Source organism: Coturnix japonica, chromosome 2 (assembly GCF_054131305.1).
Source record: "Coturnix japonica strain WE chromosome 2, WE-NBRP24, whole genome shotgun sequence".
Lineage (NCBI taxonomy): Eukaryota > Metazoa > Chordata > Aves > Galliformes > Phasianidae > Coturnix > Coturnix japonica.
The window spans coordinates 29,188,286-29,207,682 of NC_140664.1; the positions used below are offsets into that span (position 1 = coordinate 29,188,286).

General features: G+C 40.9%; 1 protein-coding gene across 50 annotated transcripts in view; it reads left to right on the plus strand.

Annotated features, from left to right (window-relative positions):
* Positions 1-19,397, plus strand: part of EYA1 (EYA transcriptional coactivator and phosphatase 1) — a 155,698-nt gene that overhangs the window by 63,074 nt on the left and 73,227 nt on the right. For 9 of the 50 annotated variants that reach the window (XM_085537302.1, XM_032442754.2, XM_085537314.1 and 6 more), the window contains exons 1-3: positions 7,229-7,348; positions 12,627-12,676; positions 14,068-14,195. In XM_085537302.1, coding sequence (XP_085393428.1) covers positions 14,072-14,195 — 124 coding nt within the window. In that variant the 5' untranslated portion in view covers positions 7,229-7,348; positions 12,627-12,676; positions 14,068-14,071. Of the gene's footprint in view, positions 1-5,443; positions 5,946-6,719; positions 6,837-7,228; positions 7,349-11,596; positions 11,842-12,626; positions 12,677-14,067; positions 14,196-15,988; positions 16,052-19,397 lie in introns of those variants that run through there. The other 41 variants (XM_085537303.1, XM_085537307.1, XM_085537315.1 and 38 more) reach the window with 22 other exon arrangements.

Genomic DNA, 19,397 nt, shown 5'->3' on the forward strand with positions numbered 1-19,397 from the left:
ATTGGTTCAGGAATTAAATGTTTCTTTGGGAAGGTAGATTGTCAAGCAGGAAGTACAGAAAATCTGAAAAATGCACTTAATTAAAAAAATCCATATTAGCAGCCTAGAAGTATCCAAGCAGTAAAAGGAGTTTAAGCTTTATTTACATTTTGCCTGCAAGAGGTGCCTCTCTTTAAGCATTTAGATAAACAAACCAAAGCTCCTGTTTTCATTAGCACGTAACATAGAGCCCAGTTTTGTTACCTCAGAGAACATTAAACTAAAAGTCAGTGGCAGAAAGCAAATGCTTGTCTTGATAAACCTCACAATATGAAAAAAATCCCTTCAAATTTTGTTCTTATTGACGTTGCTTAATAAAAACATCTTGAATACTGGTGCTTCTGAGCATGTTTCCAATAGCAATATCATTGCAGAGCTCTGTGGATAGAGTTACCAATCCTTTGAATTCTGACCTTCAGTCTAAAACAGCTTTAGAGGTTACTCTTTTTCCGATTTGTGAGATTGCAGTGAAAAAGTTAATGCTGCTGGAAGGAAGCGGGGGAGGGCGGCGGGTTTGCCATTGAGAACTGGTACTTTGAAGCCAATGGAGAAGTTTTCTTCTGGCCTTGATTTGTAACGACAAATATTGGCTGTATGACTGAGTAATTATACAGAGCTTCAAAACTGAATATGCAGCAATTGAGATTTTTGTGAATAAATTACTACTGAGACCCAGCTAATTTTAAGGGAAATTACAGAAAGTCAGGATTCTTGAGGGAAGCGTAGCAGTCCAGTCTTGAAATCTGGCTTCAGACAATCTTCTGTGTCTACTGGGAGAAGAAAGACACAAAACTGAGGCCTTCCCTGCACATCATGTGGATGTCTCTCTTTCTCCACTGAAGATGAGGGTTGGGGGTGGTCATTTTAAATTAAATGCATCGTTTTATGTGGCTCCCATTTGGTGAGAGGGTTCTAATCCTTGGTGAACAAACAGGGGTCATGATATAATTACTGTTAAGTTCAAGGCAATTTATTGCAGTAAATTTCATACAAACAGTTTAAAGGAAAAGCAACTGATGAGAGTATAAAATAAATTGTCCTTATAGTTATTATTTTAACTTAGACTTCCACTTCTTTTCATTACAAGGTCCAAAATGTGGAATATTTATGAATAATTCACTTTTAGAAGACTCCTCACTGTTCCTGACTGTTAGAAAAATATTTGTGACTGAGCATTTCTAGGTTAAGAATGCTCATATTTACTATATTCAATAACACAAAGTTTGTGATTTTGCAAATATCTGTTTCTGAGTTTATTAAGTCATAAATGCAGGCTTTTCTTTGCCGTTTGCCAGATTCTTGCTTGGATTATTTCACTGTCAGTTGTCTTCACAGTTCTAAATTCTTTAACAATTACTTTTCTATATCTTTTTGGCATTTGCTTACATGTCAGCAGCTGAAAAATTATGCAGTAATTGGCACAGATAACTAAGACTGTAATGATCCACTGCTCCACCTACTGTTGAACAGTGACATTCATAGTGCTTCTGGAAAAAAAACAAAAAAACAAAAAAACAAAAAAAAAAAAGCACAGAATGCATTAAGGAAATAATAACAAAACAGAATTTGCGACAAGTAAACCTATTTTTTCTGTCTTTAGAGGGCAAATGTATGTTTTCCTTGCAGCATTAAGAATACTGAGTACCACTTTAAATCAGACCTGAAAAGCAAAGAGGAACTTTCCATCTCTCTTTTCACCTTATAGGAGGTGCTGACAACACTGGTTTTGTTCATGTTAATGGAAATTAGTTGGAGAAGAGACGGTCTAGCATTACTAAGCTGACTCATGTTATACAGTGTGCTGTATTTATGTCACTGGCAAAATGTACGTTATTGCCGTGAAAAAAAAAAAAAACAAGAAAAAACAACCAAAAACCAACAACCTTGCAGTGATTTGTGAATTCTTACTTTTTCTATAAGCACTCACTGAAAGATGAGGAAGGCTTAAATAGTTGTGGGAGTTTGAAGTATGGAAAAACTGCATGTGTGTGAAATGATGTGTTTTATATTCTTTACAGAAGAATGGTGCTTGATTGTTTTGTCAGCTCCCTGATAATCTCTCATTTGTACTGCATTCTTCATGTGTTTCAGTCTTCTGAGGAGCTACTGAGTCCTGTTTTTATTGCCCGTTAGAGTGAGAGCAAGCTGCTCCTCACAATCTCTGGTGTATTTGATTCGACTTGTTCATTTTTGTAATCAAACTTTTATTCACACATCATAGTGAAGGATGATCATTTTCAATTTCCAGGCAGCTCCACTTCCATGCTGAGCTGGCACAAAAGCCTGAACATAAATAAGAAAAATTAGCCCTTTCCCTGAGATGCTCAAAGGTCGTAATTTACTCCTTTCATCCCCTCACTTGCAAATGGCTGATTCTCCATACAATGTTGTTCATTACTTAGTCTTCAGTGGGACTGCTTTTATAAACAGTTTCTAACATGTTTATGCATCTTTCAAACTGAGGTTTTTGTGCAAAGTGATGTGCATGCTCACTGATTCTTAGGTACCATAGAGAGTACTGAAAATAACCCTGCAAAGCTATTGAACTTTACTGGAAAACGGAAACTAATTTTCAGTAGATCCATTCAATAGATAAGGCATTGCATCAATTAAGACTGCTGTGTAACTGGAAAAGTTACATTACTCTTAAATCAGGAGCAGATCTCAAAGCTTTGTCCAGTCTGGTTTTCCCAGTCTTTGGGGAAAAGCAATGCCTCCTGCTTCAGATGATTTGGAGGCTAACATCATTATCTTTGCATGGTGATTGTAATCGCTGTGGTGAGACTTCTAGAAGAGAAAAGGGATGGGAGAGATGTACACTTAAGTACCAAAAGATGACAGCATTAGAAATGTTTAAAACTTTTAAACCGACCTTCACATGGGAAACCCTCTCCTTCTCCTGCCAAACTACTTATTTATAGTCTTTGTTTTGAGTGTAATTACACTGTTTGTAGCTACAAATATACTTTTGATATTTATATATATATATATATATTTCCCAGCTATTTAATGGCTTTAAGATATAATCAGCCTCTTGGGAAAAAAAATAAATAAATAAAAATAGAAATCAAGATTTTGAAAGGTGAGGAATTGAAAAAGACGAATGCAATTGCTATCGCCCTCGAGTCTGACCACTTCCCAGGGAAACTTCTGCATTTGTTTATATCACAGCTGTCACGGATGATTTCAGAATCATAGAAAGTCATGAATTCATTTAAAAAAAGCTGAAGCGGTACCTTGTTCAGGTTAATAAACCTACAGTTCCCTCTTTTAAATTACACAAAGCGAGTCTGTGCTTTTAATCCCATGCAAACTAGTGGAGATGTCCTTCAGGCTGGCAGTGCATGCGCATGTTGACAAAGGTTAGCAGCATGCACCTTTTCTTGTAACAAATGGCACTTAAACCCTAATTTATTATTAACTTTATTTCATGTCTCTCTAAAGAATCTAATGAAATTGTTCTTCTTGGTCACCCTGATGGTTTCTGGACAGCTGATGTGGTTCATTTCTGTCACTTTTTTTTTTTTTTTCCTTTTTTTTTTTTTTTTTTTTTGCTTGTAATTACTGAGCTCTTCCTACTTTTGATCACATGAGTAGCGTGAGACAATAAGGGGCTCCTGTCAAATGCTGCAAACTCCTGCTGCAGCCAGGGACGTCTCTAGGCAACAGCTGCTACGTGTAAGATAAAACTTGTATGGAGACATAGGACAGATATTGCCTGTGTTGGGGGGCTGTGACGTTGCATTGCAGTTGTTACAAGAAGAGCTGTGTGGAGCCTTCCAGGAGCGATAGGGCTCACTTTTTGCTTTAGCGTGGTCTTTCTGTGTGTATTTACAGTGTTAAGTATTTCAGCAGCATTTCATACTTAGAAACAAATGTTCAAACACTTTTCCATATCCATTTTATTTTTTCTTAACTATTTTGACTCCTGTAATTCTGGCATTTAAGCAGCAGTCAGAACGGACCAATTTTACTTGTCTTAAAACAAGTGTGTGATGCTGCCTATGGAGAGAAATCCATATTGCATTAGAAATAGGGATAACAATATTCCCAATAGCTTGTTGAACACTTGATATTAGGTAACAGGCCTGGTCTTCCCTATTACTCTTGAGATTGGAGCTGAGTCAACAGGAATACAGAATCAGAGCAAATTCAGGCTTGATGTAAACAGATACAAAACCAACTGAAATCTCTGTTCCAAACCCAGTGTTCGTGTAACTGTGGTTTAAAATTGATGTTGGGTGTCAGTGACCAACAACCCAGTCAGCACTGATTTGTCATGCGGTTGGTTGGACAAATAAAACCGAAAACCAAGCATACAGACTTCTGCTTTATGCAGGACAAACATTTTTCCTGGTTTCTAATCAGTGAGGTACTCAGCTGGCATAATTAAAGTTGTTACTGAAATATATATATATATATATATATATATATATATATATATATGTATATATATATGTATATACATATATATGTATATGTAAAATCTACACACTCTTAATCCGAATGAAGATCTTGTCTGTGGCAATGGTAAGTTCACGGGTTAGACCACGCCATGAGGTAATGATAGACACCAATCTAAAGTCCAATCTTTAGAGATCAGATAAAGAACTTTAAGGCACTGTGTAATGGCTGGATAAACATAGAGGTCGCTTCTTCATCTTATATCCCTCTTATATAAGCCTCATTTGTGAGGTTTCTGTTCCCTTACTTTCTACATGCCTTACTACAGGAGACATTAAAAAATTTGAAGCTGATACATTCATACAGTGCATCATCAGTAGATTTTTTTTCTGATCATCTTAACCCCAGAGTAACTTATCCCCACTTTATCACCACATCATCAAGCTCTGTATGTGTGTGTGGGGGTCTGTCTTAGTTTTAATTAAACGCAGAGACTGAGCACGCTCCTGAAGTTATTCCTTAAACAAAACTCCCATTAGGGACCACAGCCTCCAATAGCAAACCTTTTTTCAGCAAGCTTTACTTCTCAGCAATGACATTTATTTGTATATTTGCTCTATTGGTTGGTTTTAGTTTTGAATAGAGGATGAAGTGTATTTATGCGGAAAATTGCCCGCATCAGTGGAAGTCACAGCTGTAGTTTTTCTTACAAAAATCATTCCTGGATTTCCATAGCATCATTTAAATATCACTAGTTTGGTGAGAGGGTGTTGAGCTGCATCTCCCAGTGTCAGACAGTGCCTCGTAACAGCAGTATGACTATTTATTTTTGAGAATTTTCCAGAAAAAGCAGAGCTTCTGCTCCCTGTAAGCACGTCCCCAACCTTTCTCATCTAAGTAGATAGAGCTTCTAGAGACAGCGAGGCCAGGCATGTGTCTTTAACTCTTTTGGGACTGGGTCAGTTTCTATTTTAAAACGATCTCCTGCACAGTTCCAAACACTTCAGCATTAGCATTTTCTGAGGATTCAGAGCCGTAGTTTGGAATGAGTGCCTTCCTCTGCTTTTGGTTATCTGAGTGTATTTTACCTGACAAAGCTGCCCGTCTCTGTGATGAGTAACTTGTCGTTCTTTCACAGTTTAATATAGAACATCATTAATAGTTTTCTTGGCAAGGGATCTGTTTTGTGAATATAAAGGAGTAAACGGATTCTGTTTGTGCTGGCTGTGCTGACGGGCCCAATAGAAACTGGCTTATTTTGACATGGGTTCCCATATATGGTATGGGTCTATCCCCAGATCCCTTTTCCCCGCTAAACAAAATGAAATCCTAGGTGCGATTGCAGCCAGAGGTTGACTTGTAGCTTTGCAAAACCATCTGCTTTCCTGAAGTATTCCCAATGTACTTCCTACAAAACAATGTATCGCTTACTGGGATGTAGTAGCCAGAAGACTTTCGTCCTCTGGAAGTATTGCTCTCATTCACAGAGTAGTTAACTGAAGGTAAGGAGATATAAGCAGTGAATAACCACGGATTTCTTTTAAAGAAGTACCGATCTGCCTGAATCTGTTTATACAAAGTGATGTGTGTGGGTGGGTTTCTTTTTTTCTTTTATTTATTGCTTTAGACCTGGCATAGCATTAATATCCTTTTTTTTTTTTTTTATCTTTTTTCTTTCTTTTTTTTTTTTTTTCCTGCGAATCATCGGGCTGTTTTCCTCGTCATATCTGGGCTAAGAGTACTGAAAAGCTGTGGAAAAATAAGAGTGACACGAACTGAAAGATGCTGTCTGCACAGTGGGAGCGCTCCAGAGAGCCCCACTCAAATGTAGTTACTGTGTGCCCTTTAATGGTTCTTACCATAACGTATATGTATTTTAAACCATTATTATTATTTTTAAATTATGAGCAACTGAAAGTGCTGTAATAAGAATGTATCGTAAAGCCATAACAGTTTAATGGCTTGCTAATTGAATTATTTAATTACTTATTGATTGGTAAAAGCTAAGCTTTAGAGAGTTACCGTTACTTAACACTCCCATTTAACTCTGTGCAACCACCGCTTCTCTTTGGAAATACTGCTCAGGTTAGTGGAAAAAGCCTTTGCTTGGCTGTAAATATTAAAAATCTAGTAATTTAAAATACAAATTTGACCGTATTTACAATCACTATTCTTGATTTCTTCACACGTCTGCGCGGTTCAGACTATCCTTAAACTTCCAGAGACTTCGTTTAATAAATACCTCTAAATGGGAGAAGGCTGGCTTCAATAGTTTTAGCAGACCCTTTCTTTACAAGGTTGCAAGAATCTCAGATATTTGAGAACAAATCTGTTACATATCCAATCAAAACGGCATGTCCGGGCGTGCAGGCGGGCTGTGCTTGAGAGCCGCTGTGAGTATCCTGATTTAGCTCCTCTCATTGATATAATGTTGGTTTAATTCCAGTTATTCTATTAGGACGGCTTTTGTTTAAAGCCAGCTTACGGGAGGGGACGCGTCCACACGCAATTAAAGCATTTCAGAGCGGGGGAAAAAGAGAGGGGGGGGGCTCGGCGCTCGGGGCGGTGCGGGGCGCGCAGCGTGCGCGCTGCGGAGAGGAGCGCGGCTGGGGCGGGCGGCTTCGGGCACTGCTTTTAAACCGAGAGAGAGAAGAGCTGCGGTTTGCATTACAAAAACAAAAACACGACCCGAAGGGGGGGGCTGGGGGGGGAAAGAAAGCGGGAAGGGGGGTAGGGGGGGGGAGTGAGGCGGCGAGCGGCAGCGTGCCCCCAGGCACTGCTGGGCAGACCTCCGCGGCGCAGCGAACAGGCGGGGGCTGCCGCCCGCCTCCGCCCGGCTTTGTCTGCGCGTCCCCGGCGCGGAGGCACCGCGGGGCGCCGCGCACCCTGCGCGCCCCGGAGCACCGTGAGTAGCGGCGGGGCGGGCGTTGACAGCGGCGGGGGATGGAACAGGGGGAGGAAAAAAGCGAGAAAAAGGAGAGAGATGGAAAAAGGCGAATTGCGAAGCAGCGAGCGGTTGTTGAGCATGCTGCGCTCCGGCTTGCGCGGAGTGCCGGGGATGCTGTCCGCCTCAGCGCTCAGTGATAGAGCACCGACTAAAGCGGTTAATTTTGGCCGGGGTTCAGGCTGGAGTTTGTCTGTGGGTCTGCTTGCTGTGCCCGGCCAGGTTCGGGGGTCCTCCTGTGGGATTTCCCCGACACCGGTACGGGATGGTTCCACGGCAATATAGTGACTCCACAGACCTTCCTAAAAGTGACACGAGAGCGTGAGAAAAAAAGTTTAAAAAAAAAAAAAAAAAGGGGAAGGAAGAAAGTACGACAGAGATTTTGACAGCACTTTCTGAAGCAGGAAATCCTTTTGCCTGATGTGTTTGAATTTTCCAAACACCGAGGAAAACACAGAGCCCCCCTCTCCCCCTCCCCAGGAGAACTTTTTTGAGATGACAGAATAAACGGCTGCACCGCCGCAATATCTGATGCGTGCCAATGCTTTGTGGGGGCTCCGAGCTCAGAAATAGGAAGGCAAAGAGCAGCAGAAGTGCTGCAAAACTTGTATTGCGCTCTTGAGTGATGAGACCCACACGGCACTGCCCGGTCTGTATTTCCGTGGGCGTTTGGGGCTTACAGTAGTGAGGGCGCGACAGCCTTTGGCAGTGCAAGGGTTGTGCTGGAGAAGTTAAAGGTGTCATTGCGTTTTACAGCCTTTCTCAGAAAGGTTGGAGGGATTCGAGGTGTGTGGTGGTGTTTTTGTGTTTGTTTGGTGAGTGTTTTGTTAGAAACTTGCTGGTGGAGGAGTTAACAGCTTTCAGAGGATAAAAATGGCGTGTTTCCCATAGTTTGCTTAAAGCAGAGAGAAATTCAGGAAAGCCGTGGAAACGTTTGGTGCATCGCTGAAAGTTTTGAACACTGGATACCGCATAGGGGGAATCTTATTTTCCATCCCACACTGCGACGGTGCAGAGCATCTGCCAGGACACAGGCTTCTGGTCTGACATGTCAACCCATGCCTCTCTGTATACACGGAACACACATGACATGCTCTGGCCATACATCAGCACGTATGCACAGCCCACTTGACACGCTGCTCGCTGCCAGAGCGCTCCCAGGGCCTGCTCAGGATGCAGCTCCCTTTCTGCAGCTCCGTGGGGTGAAACGGCCAGAGTCACACTGTGTCCTCAGAGGGAGAGCAGCGAGAAGAATGAGTGATCACTGCGTGTGAATGGCAATAAGTGTGAGATATTTCTAGGGAGCCAAAAAGAAAGAAGTCTTGGAGGAGAGGAGAGGCCGTTTTGAAATGTCTGGTCATAATGGGAGCGTTGTCACACTGCGGCACTCCCCTGTTAGCAGGGAGAGCTTGCTGTGCTTCCCAGTGCTTCATTCATAAGTCTGTGAGCTGAGCACACAGCCTGGCGCTTCCAGAATTTAAACTAGTAATTAAAAATTAAATGGCTGTAATTATCTGCTACTGTTTTAAGAAGCGCGATTTGTCTTGGAGTATCCAGCACAACAAGCTCTATCTCTTTGCTCGCAGCCCAGCGATAGGACTGTTTCAGGAGGGGAGGGCTGCTCCAGTTGTGTGTGTTGTCAGCAAGGTGCCTGTTTGTGGCCGGTTTGTCTTTGGGGTTTGAAGCTTTTTGGCTGCTGAAACCAGTAGGTGTGTACACAGAGCATTTATAGGAGGAAAAGAGGGCTGTGTGGGGATAAGTCTTCCTTCTCCCCCCATTCACCCTCTTCCTTCTCCCTCCATTCACCCTCTGCTGAAAACAATTTTCTTTCTGCTTACAGAGGAATGCTCTGATTTGAAAATTGCCACAGTCTATGAAATTTCTTTGTAGAATGCACTTTAAGCGAATGTCTGGGTGCTGGCGATGGTTCTGTGGGGTAACGTCTTATTTTCACGTAGAAAATTTCTTTTCAGCTAGAAAAGTGTTTTAAATTATAGCCATTAAAAAAAAAAAAAAAAAAAAAGCCCATGCTCCTAGTGAGCAAAAATACTGTGGAAAACCTGTAATTTAGACAAGTACCTACATTAAATTTGCTCTGTGCTGCTGAAATTTAGAGTCCCTTCCCATTTACAGTTTACTTTTCGCAGAACATTATTAACTTTTTGGCTTCATATGCGATCTTCTGTCAGATGCTTTTGATTTGTAATTTAGCAAAGTATAATAAACATTGCAAAAGTCATGAATTTTCCTCCGCATCCTGAGCTCTGTGGTAGGGAAACTGTGATAAAATGTGTACCTTAAGTCTTGTTTGATGATCTCTCAAAGCAAGTTTGCCTTCTGGAAATAATTTCTGGGGTTGAAGAGCATGGTATTAACAGATTTAATGTGGCTATTCAATGGATTGGTGGAGTACTATGTGAGGTTTAACAAAATGAGAGAGACAAATTGAACATCAACAAAACCTCCATCTGTGAAGAATTATACATTTAATTAGAAAAAAAAGGCAAACTTAAAAGGCCTCATTAACTAATCAGAATTCGATGTTCCTGATTTAAGATTCTTAAACGGATGAATTTTAAGCGGCTCTGCTATCCTTGTCCTTTCTCTCCCTCCCTGTGCCCACGTAGCGCAGCCCGCGCTCGAGAGACGTGAACGCTGCTTACCGCAATCGAATTATCCGCAGCGCTGTTTTTCATGCATTAAGCAGAATGTGCGTGTCGTTTATCATGGGGGGCACTTGGAGCTGGGCAGAGCGCAGGGCAGGAGGCTGACTGACAGCTCCTTTTTCCTTGGCTGAACTGGGAAGGCCGTTGTGGGGTTTGCACACTTTCTGTTTGATATGTGAGTTACGTCTCAGCGCTCCGCTTCTCCTCAAATCTGCTGGCCGGAGCGGGTGAATGGCTGAGAGCTGGCAAATGCCACCCAGAAATGTTTTTCTCTGTGAACTCGTCGTCCTAAGTGTGGTTCCTTTACTACGTTGTAATTTTGTCCTACGCATAAAAAACTGAAAGCATGTGAAGTGTAGCATTTTGTAAACTGTAACTAATTTCACTCACATCTGTGTCTAATTGTTGTCTGCATTCGCATTCTTGAGAGTAGATTTATTTTTCCTGGACCACTCTGTGGATTCAGCTGACCAGCCTAAGTGAGGATTAGTTGTTTTAAAGTTATTTTGATTAAAGAGTCATTTTTAAATACGGTAACGTGCAACACATGGTTTAAATAATCCTTCAGACACAAAGGAATATATCCAAAGTATGTCTAATGAAAATGAAGATTGTGGATATGAACTTTCACAAATCATAGAGTGTAAGAGGACATAGAAGGTATATATTAAGGTATATATTCGATTTGCTCTGAATGAGCTGGGGTTTTTTCCTGCCCTCTCCCGTGAAACCTTAAATGAAATCTCTCTCACCCTAAACACATGTGCTCACAGATGTACATATTGAGACGTGCACAGAAGTTTTGTTATATTTTTTAATTTGGGTCAGTGAAACAGCAAGGATTAAGTGCATTTTGGAGTTCAGTGAAGTATGAATAATCCTGCAAGGCACTTAGGAAAATGTCAGTTAATTAAAACATCCATTTGAAAAAGGAAGTTTTTTCCCTGTCATAAAAGGTACATTTTAAAGGATCCTGTGCAAGAGGGAGTGAAGATAGCTCCGTAAACAAACTTAGTTCTCACCTATAATTTTTTCCAGGTGTTTAGAAGTAACAGCAGAAATGTATCCTAAGGGGCACTGCTGCGTTTTCTGGGATAAAAGATTGCAAAAAGAAATCCTTCAGACAAAGTGGTCGGTTCTGAATGTATCTGCTCGTCTCGTTTGGTTTTGCAGGCTGTGATGTACTGAGGAGCACATTATGCAGAACTATAAGTACACAGTTATAAAGAGATTGGTGTTTTCCGTGTGCTTTATTGCATGCTTCTTGCCATCATTTGTAATGTTTGGCGCTGCCCGGCAGCCCTGACCGTTGTTTAGTTTTGCTAGTAGTAATTCTGCCCGTGATTAAAAACAACAACAACAAAAAAAAAAAGAACTACGGACACAGAAGTAGGATTTGCTTGGATGATTTTTATGGCACTTAAAATGCCTCATCTCACAGAGCCTCTGCTCTGTGATCAGTTAAGAGATGTCAGTTCAGGTTGAATGGAGGCACACATGAAAAAGTCTCAGTGCAGACACTGGGGCGGTCTGTACCTCTCCCAGTTCAGCCTTTGTGTGCTTTGGGCTAACAGCGGCCATCAGCGTCCCCCCACCTGAGCTTATCACCTGCTGACACTCCAAGCCAGCCACAGAGCAGCTCCTGTTAGTGGGGCAGCAGCATTCTCCTTATAGGATATGAAAATCTATTACTCACCTAGTTATACAAGGAGTCATTTTATTAAACTGGAAAATTATTGCTGGCTTCCCAGTGGAACCAAATTCTTCTTTTGATGAGTGAGCTCAGAGGTAAACGTTGCAGCTTCCTACCATTTATTTAGCCAGAAGTGCTCTTTTAAGTCATTTTATCAGAAATCTCATTAGCGAGCGGAATTTTTACGAGTAAGACCTTGTGCAGTGCCGTGTGCTTTATTTTAATTTGCCGTGTTTGGAGATGGGCTCGTTTTGGGGAGGGTCGTGTAACGCTGGTGTTGAGATACTGAAGATTTATGCAACAGGCAGACCTCCTTGGATAGGACAAAACAGCCGCCGGCCTTGCCTTGCCCCTGGCGTGTGGGGTGAGGAGGCTTGCGGGGTCCCAGAAGGACTTCTGGGTGACGGAGAGTCGAGGGAGAGGACGGCCAAGGCAGGGGAGGGCAAGATGCTGCCAAGATTGGAGGACTGGGAGGGAGAGGGACGTGGAGCTGCAGTGGGAAGGGACGAGTGTTGCAGCGGGGTGGGGGGCTCAGGGGGAGCGCTCCCACCGCTACTGGGGTCCTGCCCTTGGCGGGGTGTGCGGCGGCGGGGCTGGGGAGGAGGGAGCCCCTCTGCAGCTGTCACGGGCCCCTGATGAATCACTGTCCCGGCACTTGGCCGCCGTCCCCGTGCGAGGAGGAGGGAGAGGGACCTGAGAGGAAACAACAGGCGAGCCTTCAATTTAAAGACAATATGTCTTTCACCGGCGCCGTGCCCTCCTCCTCTCCGTTTTGGTTTAAAGGACAGAATCGTCATCTGTGGTGATGATCTTTGTTTAAATTAAGGCCTCACGTGAAAGCGGAGTAATAGAGGCTTCTGTTTGTCTCCCTGGTTTACAGGTGCAGAAGTCCCAAACCAGTTCAGATGTTGCTGTTTCCTCCAGTTGCAGGTAAGGATATGATTGAAAATTGCTATTTTTCTGCAAGTTTTTTTCCTTCCCCTTCCCTCCCCCTCCTTCCTCAGGTGATAACTAAATAATTATCCCTGGTTTCCACATGAAGCAGTTCAATAAACGTGGGAGCTTTGCTTCTTTCTGTGTGCCCCAAAGTCTGTCAGCTGCGAGCACATACGCTTTTTTACCACATCATTTTACTCTGTACTGAATACTGGCTTGGTTACCTCGCTGTGGGTCCGTTCTTTTTGGTGTACCTGATTTTAAGCAATAAAATACGAAACGGAGGGTTTGTGTACAGAACTTGTGATAAAATCTCAGTAAAAATGTGAAAGTTTCATGGCAGAAATGGCAATTATGTTTTAGGGTGTTTATACCGCCACTGTGGAGGGATTGCTTTATATAATTTTAATAAGCTCTCTGTAAGAGCCCAAGAATTTCTTTTAAGGAGAAAAGGTACTGCCTCAGAGCGATGCTCTACTGAGAGCAATTACCTGTGCTAAGTACATCAAATAGAGTCATCAAAATTTTGGGGTATAAAGAAATAAACAAGGGGCACTGAATTTACAGGTTTCCCCAATGTATACCGAGGTGTATATCATGGCGGTGATGGCTCTTGTCTTTCTAATATGAGGCTGTTAACAACATGAATCAGACATGCTCAGCTGCTTGAGTACTCTGTAACTGTTTAACTTTTACATTGAATCTGAATTGCTCTCTTATTATTTTGACTAAACGACAGCTGCTGAGATACTGCAGAGTGCTTAGGCATACTAACACATGTATGGATTCACTGTATGTTGGTCATATCCCTTTCCAGTTGGGTACGCTTTATGTAATCCACAAAGCAAACAAGTGAGCAGACATAATACTGTTTTAATGCTGCATTTGTTTCAGCGGAAACAGAGGAACAATTAAGTAGTTTGCCAGAGTAAACACATACATCAGGAATATCTCATTCCCTGTCAGTAGATGATGGGTTTCAACAATTGCTTCGAGTATTTTATTTGGTTTAGAGGCCCATTATATTGCCACTAAGTGGTAAATCTTGAAAAAGCACAGTGTTAATTGGTCGTTAAGAGAATATAAGTCTTCATATAGTGGGGATTCTGTCTTTATACATATCTTTAAAATACAAGGGGACGTGCATGTTTCAAGTATGGTATTTTGGATTTAAATTTTATTCTTTAAGCTATGGAAATAATGCAGTCACTCATTGTGTGTAACATGACAGAAGTTTGAAATTAGAGAAAATCCCCTTGGAAAAAGCTGTTCATTTTTTGCTAATTATGTTGAGGATGTTGATTCGTGGTGGGCTGAGCGTTGCGTCAGTAATTCCTGTGTAATCTTTGAACATGTCACTAAAACTAGCTGCATCTTGCTTTCAGGTCTATGGAAATGCAGGATCTAGCCAGCCCACACAGCCGACTAAGTGGTAGTAGTGAATCCCCCAGTGGTCCAAAGCTTGATAACTCTCACATAAATAATAATTCCATGACACCCAATGGCACAGAAGGTGAGCTACCATTGTTTTAGTATTTTGTTGCTTGTTTCTTCTCCTTGTCACTTCAGTCCTCTTGCAGCTGGTAAGATATATAGAGGAAAATGTTTTACTGTTTGAAGTGCTATATGTTTCTATATTGCGGCACATAAATCTTGTGTTCGGTGTTTTATCAGCAGTTATTATTATCAAGTTGCAGCAACAGCTTTCCTTCCACTTTTATGTTCCTTTCAGGCGTTTTGAATGGACTGAGCAGGTAGTGCCTGTATAGCTTAGGATAACATCCTAAGAAACCAAAAGGCAGCTTTGGTAATGAGGAGAGAGGAAGTGTTTACTGTTGTCATGCCACAAAACGCAGTCTTAAAGTCCTCCTCCACATTTCAGTATTTCGTTATGTTTATTCTTTTTGCAAGCTCCTAAGGCTATGAATATTTTGTCAGATAGACTAATAAAATGGAGTGTTGAAATTTCCTAGGGCTAGCTTGCTGCTCTGACAAAGTAGCCAAAATTCAAACAGGTGTAGTAATTCAATGGGGTAAGCTGATACCTAACTTTCAAGCAGCAGTCAGGCAGTTGATAAGTTATGTTTGTTCTCGGTAGAAGACCAACAGCAGAACAACCAAACTGCTTTGCCAGTAATGACGCATAATGAAATACAGAAGGATTTATGTAATAAGCGGTGAAAATACTCCTTCCTGTAGCATTTCTATGGCAATGGTAAGAAGGATCATACGTGAGGTTTGGCTAGCTTTGTGGGCGGAGTTTTCAATCCATTGCTGAAAATTATGGCCATCTTTAAATGAAAGTTTCAATACAAATTTAAGGTGTTGTAGCAAAGAAATGCTGTTTTAAATTTGTTTCCTACAAACTGAATCATGTAAGTGCTGTCAGACGGTTGAAGGTTATAGACATGAATTGCATTCTTCCAGGAAAGGCACATGTCAGTCAAACAGATGTCGTCCCCCCTCAATTCCCCAAACATCTCTGTTATTCATTCTAATTGGAGTCCTCAGTAGTGGGGAAGGTTTATGGGTTATCAGATTAACAGGCTTTTGTGCCAGAGTTGTGTATAATTTACTTTTTACAATTGCAGTAAAAGTATTGCTGCAATCAAATTTTAAGCCATTAAAAACAACAACTAAAAAGGTAGTGTGTTTTTTTTTTTAAAGAATAAATAATGCACTTAATGTGTTAATGTAGTTTAATCAGAAAAACATTTCATGTCCACAGATGATTTGTCCTTGTTTTTAATAACAAGCTGCTTCTTATATTTTTATAACATATTGTCATGTATGTACCAGTTTTGGTACATGATAAAATTACTTGACCCTCTGAAACTAAAACCCCTCTTACTTGCAAAAGCCTCAGCAGTAAACTTCACCAGCTTTTGCACCTTCTGTTTAGTTTGTAGAGATTTCAGTAGCAAGCAAACAAGCAAATAGAGGCACCTTACCCTGTGGCTGGGCTTTTTGTTCCAAATAGCTGTTGTGTGCAGAAATACACTCTGAAAACTTGGGTGCCCAATATTGATTTGTTAGGAAATTAGTTAGGTATTTTATCTGGTCATACATCGACCTGACGTAGCAGCTAGTTCTGAAAATTATATCCCAGTTTTTCAGCGGGTGTTTGAGTTAACTGAGTAAAGTAAATTAGAGCCCAGTAACTTTATTTTCCCAATGTTGGGATTTTAACACCCAGGCTTGATCATTTGGGGGTGAGTTCTACCAGGAAAGCTAAAGCGTGGGATACGTGTTTACCTTCTGAGACAAAGCCAACCGCTTTTCTTTTGTTTGCCGTTTTTCCTCCAGGTGACATGACTCTCCTCAGCACTGCAGACTGGTTGCTCAGTGCTAGCACACAGACCGCTGCAGGTTTGTGAGCTGTGGTGGCCGCACCAGGAGTGTGCAGTCAGCATGCGTTGTGAGATGTTGTCCAGAAAGTGTCCTGAGAAATAGCTTGTGCGTGGGGATTTGGGTCAAAATGTTCCAAATATAAAATTCCTGTCTCTGATTGCTCTTAAGTGACACATAGTGAAAAGTTTTGGAAAGAAACGTAATCAAGTCATTTATTTCTGAATCAGGCCTGTACCATGAGACCAAATTTGTGAGCGAGGTGGATGCCTAAGAATCTGAAAGTGGAATTTTGCTGTTAATCAGTTTTATCTTAAGAAAATGTTTGGTTTGGGTTCTTTGAGCTGCTACACAAGCTTAAGAAAAAATGGAATGAATGCAGCCAGGGTTTCTTTCTTTTTTATTTGTTTTTATTTTTTATTTTTGTTTAAATGAAGGGTGAGGTAAAATGAATTTTTCTGAATTTTTCAAGCAGAACCCTGAAATAGAAATGACAGACTGTAGGGATGCAGTCCTATGGGCTTGCCAAGCACCTTTTTACAGTGCTGCTGTGTGGTTTGCTTCTTTGATGTAACATGGAGTGAAGATGTAGGTTGCTGAAGGTTCAGATGTTGAATACAGTGTGTGAAACCAGTTTCTGATCTACTACAAACCCATTCTTGCTAGCATGAAAGAGTTTTCCTTCTCTGGTGCAAAGGAAGATTGTGAGTGAGCAGCAGGGCCTCCAGCTATTTGCATGTAATAAATGTGTTGTAAAGATATGTTAAATTGGATTTGACTGTGGGTGTGATTTAGGCTTGTTTCCATACCCCAAAGTGCAGGATATGTTCAATAGATTAGGAAAACAAAAAACAAACACCAAAAAATGTCCCAAAGTGAAATGGCCTCATTTCAAACAAACGTTCATTAATTCCTCTAAGGCACATTTTCAGGCTTGTCTCTTATTGATGTTGTTCTACAAGAGGATGTGGTTGGAAGATAGCTCACTGTTATGAGCTAATATTTTTAGCTTCACACTTAGTGGTAAATTTTCAAAGCACTGAATGGGGATTTACATCTATGATTGAATCTGAATTTATTCTCTGCGTGCCGCTTTTATGTCCTTCTTTTCTCTGGGTCAGTTCAGGCAGCATGGTTTTCAAACTGGTGACAGTGAGCTAAGAAGGATATTATAGATCCTAACCAGTCACAGATTTCTCAGTACAAATGCAGGAGTGTAACAGTGAAATGTTTGGCTAAGGACACTCAGCAGAAGCAGTCCTGGCCTGTCACCATGGATTTTGATGATATAAATAATGCAATATTTGGGTTTTCCATGATCTCCCTAAGTGTTTTTCCACAAAACACCCTCTGTCATAGGGAAGAGCAGACACTTGACACTATTAAAAGTTTGGCCTTACGTGACTTGACTGAGAAAATCTGTAACAAAAGTAGAGAATTGAGGTAGGGCTCAAAATGTTTGTAGTCAGACTTTATCTCTGGACTTTCTTCCATCACCGATTGCTGTAGAAGGTTGATACTGAAGGACTCAAGGTGACAACAGCAAGAGAAACAAAAGAGCCCCGCTGTTAGTTATTTTGATCTGATGGATAGTGACTATTTAAATAATGGTGTCCACTTGGATGAAGGGGACAGGCTGAGAATAATGCAGAAATTTATAGGGAGTTGCAAAACTCTTCTGCAGTGGACAACTGAATCCAGTTTCTACCTACAGTGATATTTACTTTTCTCTTAAGAATGTGAATCAGTTCTGATGGATTACATATAGAGAGAAACACAAGCCTCTGATTCATTATGAAGCTGTTTTATGCAACTTGAATGTAAAAAAAAAAAAAATAATAAGTGAAAATTGGATGAAGGAGCCCTGGTTTCCCAAGCAAGTACACATCATTCACGTTATGACTACGGAGCTGCTTTTACTCTCATTTCTGAGTGTTCAGAAGGAAGAAAAGGCATTTTTGCATCAAACGGGAAGGGAAAATGGCTAACAAACTGAAGATCAGATTTTCAAAGATACATAAAGAAGGGAGCCTTCAAAGGGAGTTGGACATCAAAATTCGGTTGGAAAAAAAAGGGGTTTTGCTCTTAAAGTTCCTGCTGCAACATGAGATTGAGGCTCCACACAAAGACATTCAAAGCTCCCTGCTATGTGGCTGTCAGACGACTGGCTATTATAAAGGTTGTCTTAGGTCTAAGTGAATGGAAATCTATCTTAGGGGTTTCAGAAGCAGTGAGTAGTATGATTGCTGGCTAGTTGCAGTACTGTTGAATGGAGAAAAATGTTTTTCACCATTTTCTTAATTTGTGTTGTAGGAAAATGTTAAAATAGATAGAAGCTGTAGTAGAAATGGCATGTACTGATGTAGCTTTGGCAGAATTTTTATTATTTTTTTAGATTTTTTTTTTTTTTAGAAAATATCAGTTATTTATTGTTTTTTATACTGTAGGGCGCAGAGTTCTGGTGGGGGATGGCCATGAAATAAAATGATCCTCCTGTGGGATATGCTTGATTTCTGATACCTTATATCCTCATTTCTGGAGTTACTGCCAATTATACATGCTGAAATTTTTGCACATGTTTGTGATGAAAAACTTGATGGTATGAAACTTGTTGCAGTGGTACCTCCACATTCAGATGTGATGAAATAATAGCCCTATAAAGGTGAATCTAATATTTGCATCTGTGGAATGTTAGTATCATGAACTGTTGATACCAGCTTCTTTACTCAGCCTTGGAAGAGCACAGGAGGATGGCTGTGTGTCCAGAGGAAAAGAGTACAGCCTGTCAGACTGGTAGAAGTACATGGATCGCTCTAGGGACTAATAATATTCTTCAACCTGCTGCCACTTCTTGAGGATAAAACCTAGATATGCATCACACTGCTTGTTTACGTAGAGGCAAAGGAGTGATTTGGACTACCTTTTCTTCCCTGCTCTTTACCTTTTTTTCTCACTGGCTTCCTTCCAGACTCTTTGTCTTATCTGTGCTTTTGTTCCCTTGCTTCACCAGGAGTCCTCCCGTCTGTTCTAAGCACTTGAAGCATAATGCTCTTTTATTTCTCTTTCTTAGCTTTTTGGCCAGGAAAACAATTTTTCTACTCACTTGTTGGCTCTGGCCAATAACTCTTGTGTAAATCTTGAGTGAGAAGGAGAGTAGCATAAAAAAATATTTGTGTATTTATTGTGTTTTCTGCATCTATGTGCATTTTGTTTTGGAAGCTTCACCATTTTATTCCTTCATAACGTTCTCCTGAAAGAAGGAACCTCTTTTGAATGAAAGGCCTTCAGCAAAACTGATTTCCAGATCCATTTGAGGGAAATAAAATACTCTTCTCCCTACTCCCCATCCGAACAATAGAAGTAGGGA